Below are 16,830 nucleotides of genomic sequence, written 5' to 3'. Positions count from 1 at the left end.
TTTTCCTCCAAGGTGTCAGGACTGAACACGGTGACTCCCCCGGAGTGCTGAGTGCACCCGGGGGCGGGGGGGGTGTTCACGGCAGGCCCTTCTTTGCCTGCTTTGTTTTCCACAGTGAATGCGAGGGCGGAGTTCAAGTCCGCAGCCTGGCAGCCATGTTCTCACCTTTCAAGCGGCCTCCCTCCCCGTTTTGTTCTGCACGTCCACCTCACAGTCTGGCCTCAGGACTGACACCTGTTGTTCCCCAGCTACGTCAGGAGGAACATGAGCATTTCCACTGTGGCCACCTGCGGTCCCCTCTGCCTCAAATCCCTGCCCCGGTCCCCTTTGTCCTCGGGTTCAGACTGGATTGTTCTTTCAGGTCTGTCCTGGATGCTCCCCTGACCCGCCTCCCCCCCATCCCGTAATGAATGACTCTGTGTTTATGGCCCCGGGGAGAGGATCTCTGGTCTGGGCGTGTGACCGGCTTGTACAGGCCCTTCTGTTTGGAGGCCAGAGCAGCCCTGGGACTTGCTGTGGGCTGTGCAGGTTCGAGGGTGTCCCGTCTAGCCTGGCACTGTAAGAGGCTCTCCTGCTTTGCACGGGTTGTCGTCCCCTGTGGCACGGTGACCTGCTTGCTTCAAGTCAGCAGGTGTTCTGCCTGTCTGGGTTTCTGAGAGACTTGAGTAAGCTGGGTCCCTCCACCAGCCCTCGAAGACCGGCCGGCAAAGGGCGGAGGCACGGGATGTGCAGGTCTCGGCGGAGCAGAGGATGGCCACAGTGAGGCGCTGTGTTCAGTTGTCCCGGATCGCGCCTGACCACCCAGGCAACGGCTCCCCATCCCCCACCCCACTCCCGGAGCAGGACACACCAGGCTTGCTGGAGCTTCGCCCCCGCCCCTCAGGCGTGGTCCAGCGTGGTCCGCAGGGTTGCTACATGAAATGTGGATTTTTGCGGTGTGAGGGTGCAGGGCCCCAGGTGCTGGGAGCTGGGAAGTGAGAGTGCCAGTGTTGGAAGTAGGGAAACGTCAGTCTTCGAGGGCAGGAGGATGGCTCGGCCCAGGTTCCCTGAGCTCCGATGGGCCGCCATCCTTCGTTGCCCCACGACGGGGCCAGAAGCACCCGAGAAAAGGTCCCCTGAGCAAAGTCAGCGTCAGCCGGCGTTCTGTCCTCTCCGAACCCGCTCATGGGGGCTCTGCGCGCATCTTCCCCAGCCTCGCAGGCCCCTGTGCCAGGGACGCGTCTGCAGGCAATTGTCCCGAAGGAGACGCATGCCTCTGCCTGCTCCTACCCCCAGCCGCCGTCCCCTCTCCATGGCACAGAGCGGCGGACGGGCTCCGGCTGGCATCCAGCCATTGGTTGGGACCCTGGTGCCACCGGCCACCAGGCCCCGCTGCGCTAAACAGTCCCTTGTGTTCAGAGCTGCCCTCACCTGCTGCCTTTTCCTACTTGAATGGTTCTTTATGGGCCTTTGCTAAAGAGGGCACAAAGGCTAATGAGCTCAGAGTCGTTGTCCTCTGAAAACAGTGGATTCAGAGCCGCTTTATGCCTCGTTCTGCGCTTTTTTTTTTTTTTTTTTTGTCATCTAGCTCTCTCTGCATCGCTCTCAGCGCTCATAATTTTCTGCTTTTCCCGGAGAATGCTTTTTTCTTACTTGTCAGTTTTTGGAATGTAGCAGTTCCTTTCTTGTAATTATTTAAGCAGACAGACTAGTTGTTATAAAATCTAAATCATTGCTATTATGGCCCTTTTATTTTTCTCTTCAAGATAATTGCATCAGGCTACGGTGATTGAGCTAATATCGTTGGTTCCTATGCCCTGAGGCTCTCTCCCTGTGTCGTGTTAAGGGGGCTGGCTTTTTCTCTCTGCAATGCTTCGTTAATTCTTGGAGCCCCCCGGCATATGGGGAAGCACTCCCTCTCTTCCGATGGGGAAACTGAGGCTCGGGGAGGAAAGACGCTTTTCTGTGGGCAAACACGTAGGCCAGGATTTCAACCCCAGGAGGTCTGAACTCGCTTGCTTGGTCTTCCCACAACAGGTCATGTATTTCTCGATTTTCCTATTTGTGTATTTCAGGCTGGGCTTCAGGTAAAAGCACTGAGCTTGATTTTTGTTGCTGAGAAGCTTTGGATACAATGCTATTTTTCTTCCTCTTTTGTTCTGGGGATGTCTCGACATCCTTTGTAGGCTGGCCCCTTGTCTAGCCAATCCACCCCTTCATCATGGCCGAGGTTCAACTAATATTCACTCAGTGAACAGGAGACATGCTCTGAAAGCAGAACAGCAATGGCAGTTTGGGCGACCGGACCCAAGGGAGCTGTCTTTCCTCCTGGAAGCTGTGTTGTTTTGCCTCAGCTGTGTAGAAACACAATGCATGTCGCCAATGTTAGCCCACGACGTGGTCCGCTGGCACCAGCACACGTGACAAAACTTCAGGCTTTACTTTGACCTGGGTGGAGTTTCGGGTAACAGCGCCCTGCCATGACACACAAGCATTCTTTTTTAATTCTCTAAAGCCCTCGCATTTTAGATGGGTATAAGAGGACAGACGATCTCAGAACTTACAGCACGATCATCTCCCTCTGTAACGGAGGCTTAGAGCACGTCTCAGTCCTGGCCCAGGTCCTACCGAGGTCAGGCCAGGACTCGGGACCAGACCCCAGCTCCTGATGCCCAGCTCAGCAGCCTGCTCGCTCGTGTGCGTTGGCCCCTTGCCTCAGAGACTTTGTCGAGATGCATTCTGTGTGCCTGGCATGGCCTGTGTTGGCGGTGTTGGTCATCGGAATACAACCTTCTCCCTCCACAACCATGGATGGTGGACATCTGACATTGATGATGGGGACATTTAGCGGCAGTTTTCTCTGTGCCAGGCTCTCTTCTGAGCCCTTCAGGTAGCAGTATCTCCTTCAATTCTCACAACAATTCCAGGAAGCTGACACTGTTACCAGTCCCACCTTTCAGGTGAGACAAGGAGGCAGGCAGAGGTCATGTGACTTGCTCTTGGCCAGCCAGAGGGAGTAAGGGATGGAGCCGGCATTCAAACTGGCAGCCTCTCCCCTCTGAGCTGTTACAGTTCGTCCCGATGACTCCTGAATGTGTCCCGCTGGTGCCAGCTGCTTTCAAATAGTTCAAGTTATCGCAAACAAGTAGTATTGTAAATGTGTAAAACGTAAATCGTTTTGTGTCAACATTCAGAAAGAATAGATGGTCGATCTGGAGATGATTTAACTTAACGTACAGTGTTGTATTGAATCTGAAGCCACTGAAAGTACAGGAGGAGTTAACAGGAGACCACGGCGATGGTTGCGTTCAGTGCGATACCCAGGTGGTGGTGTCGTCCTGCACAGGTTAAAGGGCGCCGAGACACTGCACGATGAGGGAGGTGATCAGGCAGGCATTCCCTGCTTAAAGTAAATTTATTCTTGATAAGTTAAAGCTCAAACCAGAGGGAAATGAAATACTAATTCATTCTGCAGAAACTGGAGCTGAAGAATTTGAGAATCTTCGTCTTGAATGCTGTTTTTAAAATGTCCCCAGTGAGGGGCAAAGAGAAGTCAGAGCCATGCCCGTGTGTGTGTGTGTGTGTGTGTGTGTGTGTGTGGCAGGGGTGGGGAGGAAGCAGCTGCGTGCCCCGTTGCATTGGCCAGGGCTGTCCCGTGAACAGCGCTGGTTCGATTCAGAAAGGGGAGGTGACAGGGGCACCGCAGAACCAAAACCAGCCCAGGTGCTGGGTTCCCGTCGTTTCCGCGCCTGCTTCCCGTCAGCCCCGCGCCGGCAGGGGGGCAGGGGCGTGTCAGTCACCGTCCGTCCCTCCTGCCTGTCACCGTGGTTCACGTGGATACTACGGGCTCGCTGAAATGTCTGTGTTCAGGTGACCAGGTAAACCAAGGACATACGTGTCGGACAGGAACAGCAGAAACAGTCCCTCGGGCCAAGCCTGAACTGTGGTTTCCAGGGTTTTCCATTAACTCGCCCCAGTGCATAGGCTGGCTGTGGCCTTGCTGGGGTTCAAGCTCAGGACGCTGTGCTTTATCCCATCGCTTTATCCCATCGCCATGGTGCCTTTTCTCTCCCATCCCACCGTTTTTCCTTTCGTTCTTCGCCATACCCCATAACCCCCCCTCCCCTTTGGCAACCTTCAGCTTGTTCTATGTCTCTGTGGGTCTGTGTCTGTTTTGTTTCCTTTTTTCATTTATTTTGTTTCCTTAGATTTCACATACAAGTAAATCAGATGGTATCTGTCTTCATCTAATTTCACTCAGCACAATGCCTTCTAGGTCCATCCATGCTGTCGCAAATGCAAGGTTTCATCCTTTTTATGGCCAAGTAATATTCCATTGCGTAAACCACTACATCTTGATCCATTCCGCTGTCAGTGAACACTTCAGTTGCTTCTGTGTTTGAGCAATTGTATGCACAGCTGTAGGGAACATCGGGGTGTGTGTATCTTTTAAATGAGGGTTTCTGGGTTGTTGTTTTGCTAAGTAAATGCCCAGAAGTGCAATTGCTGGATTGCATGGAAGCTCAGTGTGTTTCATAGTGGCTGCACCAGTTTGCAATCCCACCATCACTGAACAAGAGTGCCCTTGACTCCTCATCCTCACCGATACTCTTATTTGTTGATTTTTTATGACAGCCACTCTGATGGTCATCTGTGCATGTCTCGGGTCGTCCCAGTCGTCTGAGGCCTGGTGCGGCCTCATGTCCCCACTGCCCCCCATAGACTGTGTGCAGTGCCGACTGAAGCAACCACCCAGCCCTACCCAGCTGCACCCTCTACCTGCGTGCATGCCCCCGTGGGAGTTCCCACCCAGCAGACCCCACGTCTCCTCCCAGATTCTGCCTGCAGAGCATCGATAGCCTTTCCCGGGGAATCCCGCCAGGCAGGCCCTCCCTGCTCCTCCACGGCTCTGCCCCTCTCTGCTGGACCTGCGTGCATCTGGGGCTGGATCCGGGCTCACGTGGAACCTGGTGGTAGCTTTCCCTGTGGTTTCCTTGCATGCGTGGCTTCTCCTTTTCAGGGTGCTCCCTGGGACAGCAGCTGCGTGATTTCTGCATCCCCAGAAACTCCGTCCAGTTTTAGAAACCTCGGAGGTGCCTTGTCCAATCACGTGCGGGCAAAGTGTAGACCTCAGGCACCTGCCTCTGAGACTGACCCTTTAGTTTTTTATTTCTTCTCAAGTTCACCTGACGTGGCAACCAAACCTCCTCTGTTACATGCATAAAAATCAGGAGTTTTCACATCAATATCCATGGTTGAATCTTGTAAAAGCAAAAGATCAGACCGCATTGGCCCCTCACCTCGAACAGCGTCTGCAGAGCTGTCAGCAGCTGGCTTCTCGGGCAAACCCCGCCCAGGGCCTCTGGCTGCAGCCCGGACCAGTGAGCCCCCTGCCCGAATCCAGGAGACAGGCGAGCACCACCCCTGGATGGACTTACACAGCAGAGACCTTGCTATTACATTTCTTCAGAGAGCTGTATATTGGTCTGCTCAGGCAGCTGTAACAAAACACCATGGACTGGGCAGCTTAAACAACAACGAGTATTTATTTTTCACAGCTCTGGAGTCTGGGGAGTCTGAGATAAAGATGCCAACAGACTCATCTCCTGCCGGGAGCTCTCTCCTGGCTTGCCTATGGTGGCTGTCTGCTCGTGCACTCCTGTGGCCCAGAGATCTCTGGTCTCTCTTCCTCTCCCATCGTGGGTGGGTCTCGCCCTCGTGACTTCCTCTAACCCCCATTCCCTCCCAAAGCCCCGCCTCCAAACACCATGTCGCTGGGCATGAAGGCTTCAACACCCGCATTTGGGAGACACGCCCGGTCCATGCTGGCTCAAGAAATGAGGCCAATCCTCCCCACCTTCGCCAGTCCAGAGGAAGAATTTACTTCAGTTTGTACATATTCCTTCTCAGCTGCAAACTGCTTAATGTTTTATACCCCAACACAAAAGCAGCACAGATTCCCGTGCCTTGGGGTCCAGTGGGACAGGCACCAGGAGACCGTGGTTTCTGATTCAGCTCAGCCCCTGATGCCTGAACTTGGCGTTCCTGTTCTCTGCCTACCTCGGTTCTCCCTTCTGCAGGGATCAGGACAGGACTAGATGGTGGCTTGTGGCCCTTGGTCCCGGACGCCCCGTGTGTCTTTCCTGGTTGTTTCTGGGGAGATGGGTGGGACTCCTGGGTGCTCGCCATCCAGGGAGGGATACCACCCACTGCCCACCCAGACAGGAGGCTCCCATAGCCAGAGGGCACCTGTGTGGCCATTGGCTCTCACCTGGAGCAGGCACTGAAGCCACACACAGGCACGCACCAGGGTGGCTGGCTCCCGCTCCTGTGTGCCGGTACAGTCCCCTTTCCACCCGGCTGCACGCAGGGATGAGAGAGGCCTGGCCGCCCTCCCGTCACGGAGATCGGCGCGTGCTGCCTGTGCTGGTGAATCTCTGCCTCTCCCGAAGGATGTATTTAGGTCCGCGGCCTGCTATGCACAACAGCGCAGCTCCTGCACGTGGTGGAGAGGTAGCTCCTCCTCCTGTTCGCTCACGGGCCGCGTGCACGCGGCTGCCCATCACTCGTGCGAGGAGCTCAGGAAAGTCCCCCTCACTGTGCACGCCTTCAAAACAGAGAGCCTGGCTCCCGACCCAAGGATCGCTGTCTTTCCCCCCATGATCCTCTGCGGTCGAGTCGCTGCAGTGCTCGGATCGCGCACAAACGCGTTTGACTCATTATCACCCCGATCAGTGTACACCAACCACAGAGCTTCCTTCTTTTGGGGACAAAAACAGCTCCCGCGATCTGAGGCTTGCCACGGGCCAGGCAATATGGTAATGTCCTCAGCATCCACTAGACTGTTCCGTTTTCCTCGCAGCTGGGATGTACGGCCAGCGCGTTCGATCTAAGGCTCCGCGTTTCGATGCTGCCGGCAGGATTTTCAGTCGTGGAGCTGAGATTCGAGCCAGCTGTAGGGCTCTGAATCTTTTATGAAATCCACCGTCTCCCCTTCCTCCCCCACCCCCGGGATAATACCACCCCCGTGGCCGGACCAATCCTTCTCTAGTTTGTCCGCCGCTGTTGTTTTCATCCCGGAATTAAAAACAAACTGCCCAGCCACAGTAAGAAACAAAACCAACAGAAACTGGGCCACGCTGGCTCAAGGCCAAGGCAGTTGGAATCCAATTCCAAATGGGCACAGGCGTTCCGGACTCACAGGGCCCTTGCCTTCCGAGGGCCGAGGGTGGGCAGCCAGCTTCCCTGGGAGCTCGTCAGGAACACAAACACTCAGGCCGCTTCCAGACCTCTTGGATCGGAATCTGCCCTTTGGAGGAGAGCTCCAGGGCATCGGTGGATGGGTGCGCACGTGTGAGTTTGGAAAGCGCTGGGCTGGACGATTGCAATGGGGCAGCCAGAGCTCCTGGGAGGGGAGCTTCAGCCACCTCCCCCCTGCAGTTCCCAGAGCAGATCCTCCGGCCCTAATCTCCCGTCTAAGTTGGAGAAGACGGCTGTGTGGGCTGACGTCAGCCCCTGCGGGACAGGCTGCTTTGTTCATCCTCGTTGGACCGTGGAGTTCTCAAAGGCTCAGAGACGACATTGCATTTTTTTTTCTCCTGGCCCCAAATCCCTGCTCCTGTCCCCACACCATACTTCCCTCCCTGGCTTGCCGAGGTCCTGCTCTCCTTCCCTCCTGGGGAGATATGTTCATGTCCCAGTTACCCTATTGGACATATGGAACAACCTCTCAGCCTTGTGCAGATGCACTCGAAGAGTCTACCCCTTTTCCGGGGGGAAATGCGGCCATCACTCTCCCTTGCCCCAGACACTGACTGTGGGCCAGGAACGCTGGTGAACATCATGTGGGCTGACCGTGGGTCCTTTCTACGCCGAACTCTTTCCACCCATCACCTACCTCACAGCGATGACCACATGCAAGTCTAAGTAACAGCGCATACCACCCTTGGTTGAAGACACTGTGTAGGCCGTTTCCAGAAAATAACTGTTTCTGGGAGGCTTCAGCTGCCCGCTGTCCTTTCTGAGACCGACAGGCCCGAGCTGGATCTGTTTCTCCTGTCTTGGTTTGCAAGGGGCCCTGCCCGGAGAGACGGCTGACCCCGCTGCCAAGTGCCCATAAGCAGTTGTGCACGATGAACGCGAAGGCCTGCCTGACTCTTGAAAGGGAGCAAACGAGCTTGCGCTCTGTGGATGGCCCCGAGAATCAGAGGGATAGGGACATGACAGTTCCGTTGTCCGCACGGCCCCTAATCAGCTTGCAGTGTATCCCAGCAAATTAAATCACTCAGCGCCCTGGGAAGCTTGGGGAGAGGCAGCCCCGCGTCGCAGGAGCACCGCTCTGGCCCTGTCTGCTGGCCGCACTCCCCCTGCCTGGGATGCTCCCGCCACCCCAGGGGGTGGCGCAGTCACAGGAGAAAAAGGGCGGTGGGGTTAAAGGTGGCCTGCAGGATATTACTTTGCACACTTCCTGGGTCTGTGACCTTGAGAAGGTCATTCCCCCTGAAGGGCATGTTTTCCTATTTGCCATAGGAAGAGAGGCACTGCGCTCTCTCTCCGGCTCGGGGGGTCTCAGTTCATCACGGAGGCACACAGAGGAGGCACGTTTGGCCCAGGCTGCGGGAATGCACCTCGGGCCCGGACAGGTGAGGAGCTCACTGCGGGTCCGTTCGCTCTAAGAATTCTAGCCCGGATCTGTCCCACTACAAAATCTCCTTTGTCTTTCCACGACTGCATACTATCTTTTCATTGCTTAACAAGTGAAAAATAAAATGAGGAGAGCCACCTCCTGGTATTGCTGCAAGTATCACAGGGGGTAGTTTATACACGAGGGCAGACCGCCTGGCACCTGTGGGCACTCAGTGAGCAACCTCTTCTCTTCTGATCCTTGTACCAGATCCCTGAAAGGAAGTGCTGTGGAGAGTTGTGACTGTCCCTGCTCGGGAAGGGACTCTTGCCCGTGACCGCTGTGCCTCCCTCTCGTGTCCAGGGGCTGGGAATGCGTCCACAGGTGGATCACAGACACCACTGTCCCCAAGGCGCTCCATGTCCCTCCTGTGGAATTCTCCGGGTGTTTCATTTTATCCATGAATCTTCCAGGGGTGGGACGCGGAGAATATACTGTAGTTAATTACATTTGAAATCTAGGTCACGATGTGGATCATGGAATAAGAAGACTGAAGGACAAAATTAAAATATGTTCAAAGGGTGACTTCACTGCTTCCCCTCCTTTTTTAATTAAAATATTTCCCAGGCTCAGGTGCCTTTGCCCAACTGCCATCGGAAATGTTGCCCCTCCCCTCCAACATCTGGTTTCTGCTTGACTCTCTAGGGATGGAAAGCTAGTCCTTTTTTTATGTAGTTTTTTTTCATAGACAAACTATCGAGTTTCCTTTTTTATTGAACTATAAGTCTTTCTCACTGTGTGCGGACATTTGCCTTGCCTGCCACCACACTGGGTGGGCCCATTCAGCAGATAGGCTCACCAGGACCCGCTGTGGCCTGGAGCCCTGCCGGGGGATGCGGCCGGCAGCCTGGACCCTGACGAGGAGCCGGCACTGCACGGACGCCGTCTGCCGAAGAGGCAGACAGTAAACGAGCAGATACGATTTCGGAGAGTGCGTGAGGGATATAAAATGGATGGTGTAAAGAAAGTAATTAAGAGAGAGCAGGTGGGCTCCTGCGTCAGGGACTGCCAGCATTTGAAACGAAACACGTGTGCCAAGAAACAGCCAACCCCAGGAACTTGGAAAGAGGGAGGGACAGCAAGTGCCAAGGCCCAGAGCTGGCATGAGCCTCTTGCGTACAAAGGAACAGAAAGGCCAGTGAGGCTGCAGCTGGGTTTCAGAGAGCAGGTTGAGGCTGGAAGGGAAGGCGGGTCCCATCGTAGGGGCCGCCAGGGCCTGGAAAGTAGTTTATATTTAATCCCAAGCACAACGGAACCTCCACCTAGCAAACTCCATGCCCTCTGCGGGTCCCCCACATCTGGCATGAGGTCAGCATCTTCACGGTGGGGCCCAGGAAGCCTCGTGTTGCTGATGGGAAAGACTCTCCTCTTTTGAGTCCTTGAAACCTGGGACTTAGTATCCCTGCAGGGTGAAGGAAACAGCCTCCCGACCAGGGGAGGGAACAGAGAGGACTGGATCACACTTTGGGGCCCTCTTCACCCATCCACACAGAGAAGGAGGGGGTGCATCAGTTGTGCATCCTCGTCTGGGGCCCTTCCAAGAAAGCCTGGTCCACCAAAGACCTGATGCCAGGCATGAAGGGCCAACAGGACCGGGAGCTCCCGGTGAGGAGCCCGGGACCGACTGCTGCTCTCGCTGGGCATTGCCGAGGACTGAAGCGGGGAGCGAGGCTCTGCCTGCCCAGGCTGAGCTTCTCACTTAGTTTCTCTTAAGCCTCGCTCCCCCGTGATGCTGTTAGTTCTCTTGGGGACTTGCGCTGAGCCTCCTCGGGGCCCTACCTGCAGTCACCAGACCGGAGTCTGCTCCGTAGCAAGTGCCACTGACGGCAGCTGCCACCACTGCTTTTGGCGAGGGACGTGGCCTGGGCTCCAGAGGCTACCAAGCACCCTGTGCCTGTCCTTGCCAGCTCAGGGCTCAGACGTTCAGAAGGTTCCATTTGTTCCATGTTACCTGGTTGGGTTCTGGTGGGAGAAGAATGAATTTGTCTTCGTGCTGCCTGCTAACTCAAACTTGCCTCCCTGGTCCTTTAACTGGTTAGGAAGCTCCTCATTTGTGAGCGGGGTGGGTGGGGGGTCTTGCCTGTGGGAGAGCACTTGGCACCCTGCAAGGGCTTCCGGGGTAAGCATCCCCACTCTGCTCCTTGCCCTGTGTCTCTGTGGTGTCCACCCCAGTTGCCACCGACCATGTGTGGCCTTGAGATGCGCTGGAAGAATAAATGTGTACCTACTGGATTGTGAAGACTTAACACACAAAACAATGCAAAAATACCTTCTTAAATGTATATGGTGATAAAATTCTGGGTATATTGGTTTACATTAAATATTTCTTTTTTAAATTGTCTTAAATCATTAGGGAAAATGGGGTCAACTATAATAGCATAAGCAATAAAACACAATAAAAATTATTGGGTTCACATTGTTTAATAAAATTATGTAGGTTTCAAGTGTACAATCCTATAATCCAATAAGGTGCATTGTTTTTAGTGTGGCTTCTAGAAAATTTTTAAGTGTATGAGTGGGTCATTTAACGTTTGTGATGAAAGTAATTACAATGCATGATCTGTCATAGGGTGAGATTTGACTAAGTACCAGAGACACATAAATAGTGATTGCTGTCATCTTTGGGAAGGGTCACTGTTACCCTCAGGAGATCTCCTCGTTGCCTGAGGAGACTACCGTTTTTCTGAGAAAGTGCAGAAACTGGGCTATGCTCTTGTCTATACAATTCCTCCACTGTGTGACTACTATGGGGGAAGCCGTGGGTGGCGCTGCAGAGGACAGAAGGCATTGGTGAAATGGGGGATTCCTCTCAATGCTAGACTAAAATGTTAGCTCTGCACCACAAGCTCAAGACACAGTTGTTTGATGGGTGAAGCAGTGCATGTGGCTCGCACTGTTTGCTGCTGGAGAGAGCTCTTCAGTGCACAGTAGCTCCCTGACACCCCGTCTCAAGGTAACCATTGAGGGGGTGGAATCATTACCATGTTACAGGTTACAGATGGCGACTAGGAGAGGTTAAGTCAGACCTAGAAAGGATTCCTCACTCCGTAGCCTGTGCAATTTCTTTTGACTTTTCTACTAAATAGAGCAAATGAATGAGTTCGACCCTATGTGGTATGTACCCCATGTATCAGCTAATTCTGGAGTTGCTGGCCAGGAGTTGTCGCTGCTGGTAGTTTTGGGGGTGCTTTCTTGTTTTAGGACCCCAAAAACATTGCCATTAGTGGGGAGGCAGCGGTAATGGCAGAGAGAGCAGAGAAGTAGAATTGAGGAGCCACCGGTTCTAGGCCGGGATTGTCTGTGTGGCCTGGGACAAGTCACCTGCTCACCTGTGCAGTGAGAGGCAGGGACTCCGTGACCCTCTTTTGCTCTGACGTTCGTAATCCCATTGTCAAGGTCCGTGTGGCTCAGATATCCTGGCTCACAGGCCCACCTGTAAGCTTGGAGATCGTTGCTTTGCTCAGAGTGTTTCTAAAAGGCCCAGAAATTCTAACTATGCCTCTGAGAAATTCAAATGAGCAGACGACCACAGAAGGGAGTTGGCTCTTGGTGGTCACTGTGGGTGTGGGTGCGTGATATATTTTATGCATACATTTAGATATGCATGTGTGTATGAATGCATATATACATAATGTATATGTGCATACATAACTTAGCTAGTTTCATACATGCACATGCTGTACATATGGCTCTCTCTATATATAGCTCATACATATATGCTCCTCTCTCTATTTCCCTGACTCTCTGTGTGGATAAGACTTTAGCTAAGCTTTTATTTTCTGTATAGCTCAAATATTAAATATTTGGGGAATGTAGAAGGCTGACGATAAGCAAATACATCTTTTGAACATTTAAAGTAGAATGAAGAGCTTCTAAACGACTAACTGCCCAGTTTATTATTCTTTTATTTCTATTTTTGAAAGGACACACTATATTTAGTGTCTCCTCTCTGCGACTGCTGGCAATTCCACTTTAGGAAATAGACCTCAGAGGGGCACCAGGCTGAGCAGGAGGCCTCGCAATAGGGTGGGAAGGACATTCAGACGCTAGGGCTTTCGGATCCCGGCCTCCGACTCTGGCACTCCGGTGCTGGGGGACTGGGACCAGCAGTGGTTTCTGGAGTCAGAGTAGGGAGCAAAAAGATGGAGACAGCACCGCCCACCACTTCACCCACCTCATCCCCTGCACAGGTACACACACACACCCACACTCATGCACGCACAGACCCATACAGGCACACATGTGCACGCGTGCACACACACAGATGGAAAAGGCACACGCAGCTGGTCCATTCCGTAGACCCACATGAGCAGTTGAGAAGGAAATGGAATTTGCCTGAAACATACTGAAATGTTCAATTGACTAAAGCAAATGGCCCATTAAATTGAGCTTATCCAATCAGTAGAACCAACCTCGAACCACATCTTGTTTGGCCAGCCATCCTTAAATATATTCCCCTTTTTTTCCCCAAAACAGTTATGCCAGTCGATGTTGCCAGTGTCTTCTCCAGCATTCGGTGATTCTCTAAGGGTTTCCAGCTATTTAATTCCTTGTTCTTTAATATACATTTTTTCCAAACAGTTAATACAGTTGGCATCTGAGGGAAATAGACCAATCTTCCCTGGTATGGTTCTTTGTTTACGCATTCTGGACGAATTTCAAACTAATGAAGTGAATTTTAAACCTGGTCTAAAGAAGATGATGGGCCCCCCTGATGGGAACATTTTCACGGGTGCTGGAAATCCCCAAGTCCCCAAGCCTGGTCTGTCTCTAAGACATCCCTAACTGTATTTAGTAGTTAGGCAGAGATCACTCAAAGGGAAGTTTCCACTCCCCTCTGTCTGGGAGAGGGTCGAACATGGACTGTTTATCAGCACCCAGAAAACACGAACCATAACTCGTCCGTCTTTGGGAACGGGGTGCCCTCCTGCCCAGCACTGCCGGTGTGCTTGAGGGACTCGAATGCCCAACTGGGACAAATCCCAGATGGGTGAAGAGGAGAAGGCATCAGGGAGGCCGTTTGTGGAAAGACAGCCCTGAGTTGACAGTTTTGAATTTGGGCTCTGAATTTGGAAATGAACTTTGTGGTGGCCTTGAGCAAGACTCTCCTCTATAACTATCCTGCCACCCCACCGTATAGTGTAGGGTTGTGCTGACAAGTCAACGGAGCAGACTCCAAGGCCACTTTATAAATAATAAGGCTTTGCATGCATGAAAGCTTTTCCATCTTTCTAGTAACCTCACCTGTTTATCCCTCTGGCCCCACTTCATACATTCCCTCTCCTGTGAAGCCCTCCCCAACTGTGTCAGGCAAAATGAATGAACATATGCCCTCACGGTGTCCTGCCTAAATTAGGATCGTAACATACATCGTGTCAGTGCCAGGAGTCGGGTTGCATCGGTCCGCCTTTCCCAAACTCGTGCTGCTGCAAGAGCCACACCAAAGCTCAGTGGCTGACCAGGACGCATTCCCACTTACAAGCCGGGTGGCTCTGCTTCACCTGTCTCTCCTCCTCCTCCTGGGACCAGGGGCTGACCAGGGCGCACTCTTCTCTTGGCAAGAGGGCCAGGGGACACACACGAGGCCTCTTAAGGCCAGGGCTGGGGACTGACGCGTTGTCATGTCTGCCCACACGCCATTGGCCAAACACAAATCAAATTGTTGGGAAGCACATCCCCTTCACAATGAGGCCATGGTGCACATCCAAGAACTGGATGCAGGGTGAGCCGAAGAACTGAAACCAAACAGTCTTTCATGCAGGCTGATCTGCGCTATTAGATCGGGAGCTCCTGGTGGGCGGGGCCAGGAATGTTGTCTGCCCCTGTATCACTGGCCCCTGCACCTGGGGCTGGCAGGGGGCGGGAACTCCACTGGTGTTTGTTGAGGTCCAGAAGGCCCTCCCAACTCTTTCCTTTATAATAGAGTTTGGCAAACCATGGTGGCAGGGACAAGTCTCTCTCTCTCTCTCTCTGCAAACAGAGAACATATAAACTGTATGGGAAACAAAAATGTATTTAATGACACATGAAATTCTGTGAGGTTCAGATTTCAGTGTCCATAAATAAAGTTTTATTGGCACACAACTGCACCCATTCCTTTGTGTGTTGTCTATGGCTACTTTAGAGCAACACAGTGTACTGGGGGTTGCCATAGAGACTCTTTGTCCCTGAAGCCTAAACCTCTCCTGTCTGGCCCTGCACGGAAGCTCTGCCACCCTCTGCTTTATAGGATCAGAAAACTGAGAGCGCCCCAGGGGGTGAATGCACTGCCCAAGACTCCAGAGTCTTAGCTCCATTAAGTCTGTGGATTTGGGGTTAATATTTTCTCTTCTTTGTTTCCTAGTAATTGGCTACCTGCGACACCCATGTGTCACTGACCAGGAGGCATTTCCTGTGGGAGCACTTCATGACCCTGCGACGTCCAGCCTAGTGAAGCCACTGTAGTGTCCAGCATGGCCACGCTGCTCCTGGGCGCAGTGCTGCTGGTGGCACAGCTCCAGCTAGCGCCTTCGCGCCCCGGGGCCGAGCCAGGCCAGCAGGAGCTGGTGCGGAAAGCGGCCGCCCTCCAGGACGAGGCCCTGGATGGCGTGGCCCCCAACGGCTCAGCCCAGCAGCTGCCGCAGACGATCATCATCGGCGTGCGCAAGGGAGGCACCCGCGCGCTGCTGGAGATGCTCAGCCTGCACCCCGACGTGGCGGCCGCGGAGAACGAGGTGCACTTCTTCGACTGGGAGGAACACTACAGCCAAGGCCTGGGCTGGTACCTCAGCCAGATGCCCCTCTCCGCCCCGCACCAGCTCACGGTGGAAAAGACCCCCGCATACTTCACATCGCCCAAAGTGCCTGAGCGGGTCCACAGCATGAACCCGGCCATCCGGCTGCTGCTCATCCTGAGGGACCCGTCGGAGCGCGTGCTGTCGGACTACACGCAAGTGCTGTACAACCACGTGCAGAAGCGCAAGCCCTACCCGTCCATCGAGGAGTTCCTGGTGCGGGACGGCCGGCTCAACGTGGACTACAAGGCGCTCAACCGCAGCCTCTACCACGTGCACATGCGCAGCTGGCTGCGCTTCTTCCCGCTGCGCCACGTCCACATCGTGGACGGCGACCGCCTCATCAGGGACCCTTTCCCCGAGATCCAGCAGGTCGAGAGGTTTCTGAAGCTGTCGCCGCAGATCAACGCCTCGAACTTCTACTTCAACAAAACCAAGGGCTTTTACTGCCTGCGGGACAGCGGCCGGGACCGCTGCTTACACGAGTCCAAAGGCCGGGCGCACCCTCAAGTGGACCCCAAACTCCTCAATAAATTGCACGAATATTTTCACGAGCCAAATAAGAAGTTCTTTGAGCTTGTGGGCAGAACATTTGACTGGCACTGACTTGTCGTAAGCTAGGCTCAGAGCCTTTCCTACTGTAAGTTCCGGGGTACATCTAGGGGGGGAAATAATTTTAAAAGGGCATTTAAGCTATAATTTATTTGTAAAATCCATAAATTACTTCTGTACAGTATTAGATTCACAATTGCCATATATACTAGTTATATTTTTCTACTTGTTAAATTGAGGGCATTTTGTATTGTTTTTCATGGTTGTTAACATTGTGTAATATGTCTCTATATGAAGGAACTAAAAGATTTCACTGCAAAAAAAAAAAGAAAAGAAAAAAAAAAGAAACAAATTCTGGAGACACTGTCTTTTTTTGAATATAAATACTTTGCCCCGACTCAAATTAGCTGTCTATGTTGAACTCATTGGAGAATCCATTTTCCTTTGTTACTAAAAAAAAAAAAAAAAAAATCTTGGTTGTTATGTTCATCTTTCCCTCCCTCTTCTCTTGTATTTTTTTTCAATTTTCATGCCTTGCTGTGGTCATCCGATTTATTTTTTACTTGCATTGTAAGATGTATCTTCACCGAGACGCCCTATTATTCCTGGAGGAGGCGGTCTCACCCCTTCCTGACCTCAGCAGGTCCCTGAGTGTGGATTGTAACCCCACGTAAACCCAAGGCAGGCAAAGCGGCGGTGAGGCTGGAGAAGCCGTCAGTAACGCGTGAGACGCTCCCTGGGATAGATACGCCTGTGCCCCAGAGAGCGCATGCGTGTGTCCCTGATCTCAGCGCTGGGAGAAACCCGCAGTCAAGGCGGGCCAATCCTACAATGAAGGGGTTT

At 53.0% G+C, this 16,830-nt stretch overlaps 1 protein-coding gene across 2 annotated transcripts in view; it reads left to right on the top strand.

Annotated features, from left to right (window-relative positions):
- Positions 1–16,458, top strand: part of HS3ST1 (heparan sulfate-glucosamine 3-sulfotransferase 1) — a 28,671-nt gene extending 12,213 nt beyond the window's left edge. For both annotated transcript variants that reach the window (XM_036018799.1, XM_036018792.1), the window contains exon 2: positions 15,006–16,458. In XM_036018799.1, the coding sequence (XP_035874692.1) occupies positions 15,115–16,041 (927 nt within the window). In that variant the 5' untranslated portion in view covers positions 15,006–15,114 and the 3' untranslated portion in view covers positions 16,042–16,458. The remainder of the gene's footprint in view (positions 1–15,005) is intronic.
- Positions 16,459–16,830: the final 372 nt, after the last annotated feature.

This window comes from Phyllostomus discolor, chromosome 1 (genome assembly GCF_004126475.2).
Source record: "Phyllostomus discolor isolate MPI-MPIP mPhyDis1 chromosome 1, mPhyDis1.pri.v3, whole genome shotgun sequence".
Lineage (NCBI taxonomy): Eukaryota > Metazoa > Chordata > Mammalia > Chiroptera > Phyllostomidae > Phyllostomus > Phyllostomus discolor.
Note: the sequence above shows the minus strand (reverse complement) of the source record. Positions and strands in the feature narration are given on the sequence as shown.